The 10,381-nt window shown below is 39.7% G+C and overlaps 1 protein-coding gene and 1 long non-coding RNA gene across 4 annotated transcripts in view; one reads left to right on the top strand and one right to left on the bottom strand.

Annotated features, from left to right (window-relative positions):
* Window positions 1-3,555: 3,555 nt before the first annotated feature.
* On the bottom strand, window positions 3,556-5,351 carry LOC107079762 (uncharacterized). The gene is made up of 2 exons (XR_001480674.2): window positions 5,092-5,351; window positions 3,556-3,689 (listed from the first exon to the last, which is right to left on the bottom strand). It is a non-coding gene; the product is annotated as an uncharacterized lncRNA (long non-coding RNA).
* A 225-nt stretch (window positions 5,352-5,576) lies between these two features.
* The window catches only part of sfswap (splicing factor SWAP), a 72,522-nt gene continuing 67,717 nt past the window's right edge, over window positions 5,577-10,381 (top strand). For 2 of the 3 annotated variants that reach the window (XM_015366277.2, XM_015366275.2), the window contains exons 1-3: window positions 5,797-7,552; window positions 7,979-8,142; window positions 9,434-9,565. In XM_015366277.2, coding sequence (XP_015221763.2) covers window positions 7,290-7,552; window positions 7,979-8,142; window positions 9,434-9,565 — 559 coding nt within the window. In that variant the 5' untranslated portion in view covers window positions 5,797-7,289. Of the gene's footprint in view, window positions 7,553-7,978; window positions 8,143-9,433; window positions 9,566-10,381 lie in introns of all 3 variants that reach the window. The other variant, XM_015366276.2, reaches the window with a different exon arrangement.

The raw sequence follows: 10,381 nt of genomic DNA, 5'->3' as shown, positions 1-10,381 counted from the left end.
TGTATTAACTGCCTGGCCCTGCAGAATTACTCTGAACAATGGGCCATGGGCACCAGAATGGGACCCAGCTATGCCAACATTTTTGTCGGCTGGGTAGAAGAACGCTTCTTCGCTTCCTACACTGGCTATGTCCCTGACCTCTACAAACGATATATCGATGACTGCGTCGGTGCCGCCACATGCTCCAACGATCAGCTTGAATTCTTCCTGCACCATTTCACCAACTTCCACCCGTCCCTCAAATATACGGTTAACATTTCTTCCACCACTCTTCCGTTTCTAGACATCCACTTGTCTATCAACTACCCCCGACTGTCCACTTCAGTTTATTACAAACCATGGATTCACACAGCTACCTCCTGTACAGCTCATTTCACCCCAACCACACTAAAAACTCTCTTCCTTTTTCACAGTTCCTTAGGTTACGACGATTATGCAGCGACGACATCGACTTCGAAAACCAAGCCCTCGAAATGTACTCATTTTTTATCAACAGAGGATACCCCAGCAGTGTGATTGACAGGGCCCTTGCCCGAGCCAAAAACACCCCCCGGACCATCAACCCGATCAGGAACTCCCGCCGTAACAACCGCATTCCTTTGGTGCTTCCTTACCACCCTAACACACTTCCTATCCCCAGGACCATTAACCAGAACTTTTCCATCCTACAGGATGATCCCTCCATTGGGGCCCTCTTTTCTGATCGCCCTATCATCTCATATCGCCGACCACCTAATCTGCGTAACCTCCTTGTCCACAGCTCCCTTGACTGCCCTCAGCAACCATCCACACCAGGCACTTTCCCTTGCAAAAGAGCTCGCTGTATCACCTGCAAGTACACAGCCACCACCACACTCATTCAAGGCCCCTCAGGACAATTCCGGATCACCCAGACAGCATCTTGTACCTCCAGCAACCTTATTTACTGTATCTCTTGCAGTAAATGCCCAGCCATCTACATTGGGGAAACAGGAAGGAGACTCGGAGACCGCTTCAGAGAACACGTCAGGGCTGTGAAGATTAAAGATCTCTCCAAGCCCATTGTTTCTCATTTCACCTCTGACGGCCACGACCACTCTAATCTCTCCGTCTGTGTTCTCAAAGACGGTTTTCCGAACTCATACATCAGAAAGACCACCGAAACTAAAATTATTCTGCAGCTAGGATCACACATTCTCCCTTCCCTTAACGACAGATTACTGTTCTTTTAAATTTTCTCCATTCATTGGAAGTTTCATTTCACACCTCTCTGCACCCATTCTGACTTCACACCTCTTGATTGGCCTCTCTTTCTGTCCCCTGCTCCCGCCTCTCACTCCTCCTTCCTCTCAACCTTTGTTCTCCCGCTACTTCACCTTTGCCTACTGCCCTGTCTCTCTCACACCTGAAGAAGGCTCCACGGCCGAAACGTTGTGTTCTCTTTCTTCTTTTTTTCAGCATGGAATAAACCTATTACTTGTTCCTTTGCAGCCTACGCATGCTGACGCAGCTACCCACCTGAAATGCTATGGTAATGTCTGTTATATTGAACAGAATGTTGAAGTATTCACTCAGGTGTATCACAGCACTACCAATGCATATTTGTTAAGTATAATTTTGGGAAGTATCATTTCATGAGACAGTCATATTAAGTGAAGCCTGAAGCCATCTTGCAGCGCCAGTGTGTGTGTTTTGTGTCAGGGAGAGAGTAGCTTATCCCTGTTTGGAGGGTAAAGCGTCAAGCTAATGAATACAAACTCTCTTCCACACACTGCTGGGTACAGCTGAACAGCTGATAGCTTCCAAATCTACCAACAAATTGAAGATTCCACATTTAATCATGCATGAGAGCAGGCAATATAACCTGGCTTGCAGACTCCAAGGTCAGTGGTCACAAACAAGCACCATAATATCAAACGCCCTCGCTTGAAAGCTTGATTAGAATTAGGTGCGTGACTTTCAACATGAGAATCTTTCACACAGAGCAAGGCAGCTGAGTACTATAGGCATTCAGATTGAGAAACGAATTACTTGAACATGTACGTACTGTAGATTAACATACAGTATGAATTTCCAACAACAATGATATACTGTCATTAGCCGAGGTTGCACATAACTAACATCTAGTTTTTTACACTCTATAAATCATTTTAAAGTGATGTTTTCTACTCAAAAAGTAGAAATGGATTGACTTTCCATTAAGGCAAATCTGCATTTCAGTGTTATACAGGGTGCTTTTTATGAGCATTATGGGGGGATATTCCATGATCTTTGTAGATATAAATTATTTCAAAGGTGCAGGATGTCTGCCACAAATCTAATAGCAGCCTGTCAAACGAACCACAAAGCTGAACCAAGATGGAAGTTATTCGTCGGGACAGAAAGGCCTGATTCCAAGTCTCAATTTTGATTTATTGGTGATAAATCTTGCTGCCATCTCCAGCACTGACAAATACAAATTGCCTCCCCATGTCCAGTAAATGGGTAGTTACCTCTGTCATTTCCAATCCATAGCCTGCGTTCTACTGACGTCACTGTTCACTCTGAAGCTCAAGATGTCATATTACTCATAGGTTATTCATAGGGAGAAAAAAATGCACATTCAGTAATTTAATCTCATCAATCCTTTTCAGTCAACAACTGGCTGTATGATGTGCACAGGTCATTAATAACATTCAAGTGGGACACAAGTTGAGGCTACATCAAGCTCACAGCTGGAAGAATATATGTCCCCTATTTCTTTTCTTTAGTTCTTTAAATAATACAATTGACCTGCTTCTCTTGTCTGGCTTAAATATAACTGTCAGGGGACAACCGAATTGTTACATTGCCTTAGTTTAGATATTTATCATTACTTTATAATAGTCATTGTAAAAGCTTATTTTTACAAAAATCTCTTCTTTTACTTTTTCTACATGTGTTTGACAAGGTGTAAACACATTACTGTTTTCTATTGAATGTACCATTTTTTCCCCAAGGCTGTAACAAAATGAAAAAATCAACATCAGTTTCTTCTTCTCCACTGCTCAAAACCTTCCGGTTCTTGATTTAGAAACTGAATTAATACATTATTCATTTAATTCAACCACTTTAACTAGTTTTAGAAATTTAAGGTGTTAATGCTGTGAAAGACCTTAGGACCTTGAACACTGAAGGTAGAGATGAGAAAAATGCAAGTGAAATCACTGCATTTTGAACTAGCTTCATTTATTAAAAGTGGACATTTTTAAAATTGACTTCATTTATTTTTTTCAATTAGATTAGAAAACTTTTTTTAGTTTGTATCTTATTCCAGTGCTTTTCTTCTATTTTTTTCTGACAGTCTCAAAAAAAAGATATATTTGCAGTTACTGCTGGAGTCGACCTTGTTTATTCCATTAAATAATTTATTCCTTAGTCATGTCTTAGCTAATCCATCTTCTGCTAAGACTAAGATGATTTAATCATTCTTCTGTCATAACCATTTGCCCTTTACTGAACTGCCTCCAAAATTTAAAAATCCTTTTGTGGGTAGAACGGAATACTGTATTCCATATAAAAATCTATTGACGACGATATACAACCACAGTATAACCCTTCCTGACTTGAGTTATTGCTTTATTTTTGTTAGTTCTTCCCACTTTCTATTGAACCTGTTGGCAGCAACATCCAGCCGTTCATTTTCTCACAGCTTCATCCAACTCAGTGTTGCGGGGGATCCAGAGTCTATGCTGGAAAACAAAGGGTACAAGGTGGGCTACACCCTGGACACGATGCCAGTAGAAACAAACACATCCGGTGCAATTTTCACAAAACCCAATTCACCAGCTTTGGACTGTGGAAGGAAACTAGAGCACCCAGAGGAAACCCATGCAAACTCCATGTACAGTAGGTAACACCCCAGGTCTGCAATTGAACCCAGAGCCCCAGCCCTGCTGGCCCTGCTAGGGAGCAATGCTAAGCTCTGCACCACTGTGCTGGCCCAGCAATAACATCCCAAGGGTGAAATATTTTGTTTGTACAGGATGGTATAACATTAAGAATCAAACAACATGTAACTCATAGTTTTATGTCATGTCATTTGCCAAACCGCTTTATACCATATGGTGTCTTGGGAAGCTGGAGCCTACCCGGCAAGCAACAAGCACAAGGCAGGGTACACCCTGGACAGGGCGCCAGTCCATCGCAGGGCCAGTGCAAGCCACTCATACACATGGACAATGAGGAAGGCCATGGTAAAGGCTGAGGCGGGGAATTTGGCCCGGACACCGGGATAACTTCCTGCTCTTATCGAGAAATGCCCGGGGATCTTTAATGACCCCTGAGAGTCAGGACCTCGGTTTAACGTCTCATCTGACATCTATCCACTATATACAGGATAGTGCCTCTGCCACTATACTGGGGCATTAGGACCCACACAGACTGCATGGTGGTGCTCCCTGCTGGTCCCACTAACACCACTTCCAGTAGCAACCATAGCTTCCCAGGAGTCCTCCCATCCAGGTACTGACCAGGCTCAACCCTGCTGAGCTTGGGTGGGTAGCTGGCTGAGAGCTGCAGGGTGATATAGCTGCTGGCACTCAGTTTTATTTCCAGCCTAAAATATCTTATATTAACTGATCATAATATTTTTGATTAATGTAATTGTGAAAAATAAATTCACGAAAGATGCATTCAATATTCATGTTGGGCTCAATGTGACCTTTCTACAACAGTATCTGTGAGTAATTCAGAATATTTTGTTTGCATTTTTCTTTGGAGTAAGTATAATGCAACTATTATTTTACTCTATGTCCGTCATAGAAGAATAGGTGCTTTTTAAACAACTCTGAATAACTCACCCCAGGATTCCTGTAAGGTTCATAATTAGGCCTATTGTATTTTACAATCATTTTCAAGGAACCTCTCTTTTCATTTGTTCAGAAAAGCAATAGGAAATTTGTGATACTAAATAAGTAAACATTAAATACAACACGAAAAAGAAAATACTGCTGTTAGGAAAACAACTATCACAACTGTTACCACAGTATACATTAGGTATTTTATGATTGGTTACTATTCACATTTCTCCATTATGCACAGCATCATACATTTCTACCTGTTCATACCCCTTAGGTATTTTACTTTTCTTACCTTAAGATGCTGTTTTTAAAATATGCGTTTATTAGTCTCCATATTTTGACATAAATTGAGTTGCAATGTGATGCCCACAATGGAAACTACTTAAATTACCAGTTATTTATGTGAATATCATGTGACCGCATGATATTCACATTCTTACAAATCAATAGTTTGGTTTAATATGTGTCGTTTTAGTTAAAGAGGTTAGCAGAATATCAATAAAAAAACTACAAATAACGTAAAACCAAACAACAAAACCCACCCTATCAGAACTCAAAATGTACTACGCAAAAGTAACTAGCACCGATTTACCACAGCACTTTCAACACAAGAAAAAAAATAGCTTACAAAACCAAATCCGAAAATCTCTTTTAAAACAATAAAATAAACAAATATGTTTGAACTAAAACAAAATCGTCAATAGTAAAAATAACTTTAAATTAGATTATTTAGTATAGACGAATCTGCTTATCACAGCGTGGAATGAATATACTTATTCCGCCATATTGGTATGTACTGTGTGCTCACGAATGGTTTGTGATATGTTTGTGGTGAAACGGTGCGTTTCCCTTTTAATAGATTAACGGACTTATTTTGTTAAATCTGCTGAATCCCTTCTGGAGATGTATCGCCGCGGTGCAACCAAGGAGTCCAAGGCAGTGAAGGAGGAGAGTGACAGCAATAAATACGCCGAGCTGCTGGTGTTTGGCTATGCCTGCAAGGTGTTCCGGGACGATGAGAGGGCTCTCTTCCACGAACAGGGCAAACATCTTATCCCATGGATGGGGGACAAGAAGATCATGATTGATAGGTCGGTTTAACAAACGCGAAAGGGAAACAATACCTAACCAACTAATGTCTTCCGAAGGGACCGCTTGGATTTTCTTTTGTTTTCTATTAATTCGAGAAGGGATTCTGTCATATAAACCACTTTACAGCGGGCCAACTATACCAGTGTCTGGCCCTGGCTTTTAAACAGCCGAAGACGCAGTGCAATTATTACCCAAACGAAAATGTACTATCATCTTAAGATGCAGCGTCGTTTTCTATCTCTTTGAGCTACCAGGGTGACCTCCTTAATGCCATCTCTCCATATTTTATTTTCGCCGTGATAAAACTATGGCTGTGATTTCGGAGGTTTTACTAAATTGGCACTCTAGTTCAGAATATTTGAGCATTGTTTGAAAATGACTCTGCATCTTGCATCAAAACATTTGCTCTGATAACATCAACATTAGCCCACCGTTAACTGTATTCCCATATTCGTTTTTCCTTATTATTTTCCTCAGTTTTTAATTCTAATACAGGGTGATTACAAGAATTTAATGTAAGAAGTTGCGTTTAAATAACGCCATCATGTACTAAATAGAACACAGTAGACAGTATTGTCTGCAGCTTTAAAAAAACCCTTTATTCCACTTGAAGGCGTTTCCAAATACTTTAATTTTTTATTTTATTTTATTGGGCTGTGTTGAAATGTAACCAGATCAAATTTCCCAAAGAAATGTTTATGAAAACTGTAAATTAAGGTGGTTCACTGACATTGCAAATCTCACCTGAGGTGTCCATACACTGTGTTTGACTTTCAGTCAAGACAATGGCACCCTTATCTGGTTTTCTCCAAAAGGCAAATGAACAGTTTCTCTGATGTCTGTGACCAGTGATGCCTAAGTGCTGTATTAGAATGTATAAACATTTTTATTTGACTTGGCAGTTACCTACCAAAATCATCCTAAAGGTGTGCAAAAGACTGGCTCTTGTAGTTTGCCTTAATATTGATCATTCTATTTAAGTGTACAAACCTGTTTTCAATAAATCACTTCTGACAAAGTAATATTTTTTGCACAGGATACACTTTTCTTGCCCTTTTATAAGTTGGGTTTTGCATCTGAAAACCTCACTTGTTACTTCACTTGACTCTCTTGACTTCTCACTTGTAAGTTCTAGTCTGACTCAAAACCTTTAGGACTGCTGGCACCAGGACTGGTTCTTGGGTTGGTGTCAAAAATACCATTCGACAGGCCACTTGCTGTAGTGGCAATTGCAGAAATTGTTTGCTATACTTGTAAGGTAAAGCAAAAGTCAGTGTACTCAAATCAGCTTGGCATTTTACACCACGACCTCATGTCCGCACTTAAAATTCATACTGGCGCAAAGGGTTACGAAGTTGCATATGAATATAATAATGCAACATTAGGGTCCAACAGGTCATGCTGTGTTGGATTTGTTTTCCCTTTACAGTAGTGAACCTTCTTAATCTGCATGGTCCTGTACCTGTTTCCAATGTGTATGTGTGTGTCTCTCTATCACATGATCCAGACCTTATTTCCTCAGCAAAATGGCTAGGGGTCCAGCCTAGCCCTGATTGCCACTCCAGCGCCTCCTACTTTCTTTTGGCGAAGAACTCTGGACTGAGAGGTGGAATAGCGGAGCGAACGCAGGAAAATTTCGTCCGTTTGGTTCTTACGGATAGGTATTTATGTGCTCGGGCTTGTGTGGATGTACATTTTTTCAGTGGTAGAGGAAAGAATATCAGTTGTCTCAAGTAAAACAGGAATGGTTGATTGAACCATGTAAGGTAAGAAGTGAGATGTTTTTTTATACAGGGTTACTGAAGGAAGCAGATTCTCTTAGAAGTCAGTTAATATTTTACCCCTACGACAGTAAATCGTACTGTTCGCACTTGCTAATGTACTACTCGAATTCTGAAATTAGGTTTTCTGTCTTGCGCTTACAAGGGATTGAATCGTATGTATCTGTAACATCTATTTCGTTTGAAAGTCAGCTTATTTTAAGTGGTATTTTTCTCATTTGTTCTTTTTAGGATTCCCTTAGGGTAAGTATGTCTCTTCTGAACCCGGATGGATTCCCATCATTAACCCTTACATTCGTATTCCAGGTACGATGGGCGCGGTCATTTGCATGACCTGTCGGAGTACGATGCAGAATCCTGGAATCGGGACTACAAGCTGTCGGAGGAAGAGGCCAGGATCGAGGCTTTGTGTGACGAGGAGAGGTATTTAGCCTTGCATACGGACTTGCTTGAAGAAGAGGCGAGGCAAGGTACTACAATAAGAAATTAATTTCTTGCATGCCTTCTTTCCAGCAAAAGAGATTCATAAAAGTATTATGTTTCTTCATCTGTTTGTCATAGCATTGACTGATGTACTCACTTGTTTGTGATCTGTTAACAGTAGCCATTGGGAATGGGAAGGAGTCCTTGCAAATCCCAGTGGACATCAGGATTTTGTTTTTTAGGCAAAGCAAGCCCTCCTTCTGCTGTAGCAAGAAAAAGGGAGTGCTTTTGTATTAAATACTACTTATGATAATACGGTACTCCACATTTCTTTGTTTGACTAAACCTGTGCGGTAATAAGAACTGGTAAGCAAGAAAAATGGTGTTTAGATGTTTAACCTACCTGTACAGGATATCCAGAAGATGTAGGCAGGCTCTTTCTCAAGTTCTTAGAATCTACTTCTAATTTCTCTGTTATGATCATGTTTTTTTTTCTCCAATAGAATGGCAATAACTAATTCCTCTCACCTAGAAAACTTACTACAAAGTAGAGATAAACAGCCGAATCCATCAATAAGAAGTCTTATACCCACAACAAAGTTTCAACTAAAATAGCCTTTGTTTCTTAATGGCGATTGCGGGATGTTTTGACCTGTTTTCTCTTCTTGTAAAAATCTTCGGCCTGTGTCATTGAGTAAAAACAGTGGTGTTCCACCCTTTGTAGCTTATTTGCTTGATTCATCATAAAATATAACAAATATTTCCTGCATTTCAGGAAAAATCACTCACTTGTACAAGAGGTTTGTTAAGCATTCTTAAAGTGAAGAACAGATGCATTTTTCCACGGAGCAAAAAAAAAACTGCACAAAATGATTGAGATTTTTTTCTTTAGTGAAGCTGACAACACACATTGCTTGTATTTCCATTTTGTATCATAACTAACGTTGTGAAGTAAATGGGTTTTGTAAACTCAATGGGTTTTGTTTCTGAACTGGCTTCTCTAATTAGGAAAAAAATATTTAATAGTTAGGTGTCTTACAAACAGGTGCCTCCATCACACTGGAGTTTTGGAAAGGAGAATGCCCTGATACTGAGCAGAGTAGCCATTTTTCAACCTGGTATTTCCTTCAGGCCCACTTTGAGAAATGTCGTTGCTCAGTCATTTATCAGTCTTAAAATAAATATTGGACTGAAATGTGGTGTCTAAATTTTATTCGGCAAGTTTTCTCAACACGTGAAAGGCATTTTGAGCACTTTCCATTTAGGTTGACCTTCCAGGTTGACTTTGTGAGTTGCTAGTTAAAGTTTCTGATTTTGATGTTTCTTTCTGATTTCAAGAGGAAGAATACAAACGTCTGAGTGAGGCCTTGGCTGATGAGGGCTCCTACAACGCAGTGGGCTTTCGCTATAGCGCCGATTACTACGATCCTTCACAGCCTACGGAAGAGGAGGAATCATTAAAAGAAACAGGTTTGGAAAGCTATGAAATACACATACCCTTCTACTCTTATAGACTTTTGACTAATGACTTCAGTACCCCTATCAGGTATCATCTTCACTGTTGCTTAAGAAGAGCTGGTGTTTTCTGCCCTTCCCATTTGTTCTAAGACTGCTCTAAGTCTAGAAACAGTTTTCATTGTGAGATACCATGCGGTAAAAGTACATACTATTTAGGGCATTTTAATACTTGAAATTCTATGAGAAAAATGCAGTGTTTTGTCGGGGACCGTATTTTATTATAAACCCATATTCACTGAACAATGTTGCATAATAGGGGAACCTTTATGAGATGGTTGGAAATCAGACGTTGATGGAGCAGCTGGACAAATGCCACCAACATAGAGATGGTTTTGGTTAAGCCATTCTTCGATTGAATAAATATTGAATAGCTGCAGTAATTGACAGATGGGGGAAATTGTAAATGTTTCTGAGATCTCGAAATAGGGATTAAAAATGTATTTTTGTTTCAGTAGCCTAGCTCACAGCTAATGTAATCATTGCACAACCAATAATGGGCGTTTCCGCTAATTGAGGTATTAATTCTTGGATATTTTCTGAATAATTTGCAACTGATTTAAATAAGTAATATTCATTAGGACAATAAAAAGTCCCTTAAGAGCTATGACGTAGAAACCTTTGACATATCTTGAGTCTTTTCATGGTATTTATTACTTTTGTGGTAGGTAATTAAAACTCAGTAAGCAGGATAAAATGAAGCTTTGTAAGATTTGGGTTTTGGCATTTAGTGAATGTTATTTAAGTAGAGGAGTAATGGACTTCTTCAAG

The sequence above is a fragment of the Lepisosteus oculatus genome, chromosome 22 (assembly GCF_040954835.1).
Source record: "Lepisosteus oculatus isolate fLepOcu1 chromosome 22, fLepOcu1.hap2, whole genome shotgun sequence".
Taxonomy (NCBI): Eukaryota; Metazoa; Chordata; class Actinopteri; order Semionotiformes; family Lepisosteidae; genus Lepisosteus; species Lepisosteus oculatus.
This window is presented reverse-complemented; position numbering and strand designations above follow the sequence as displayed.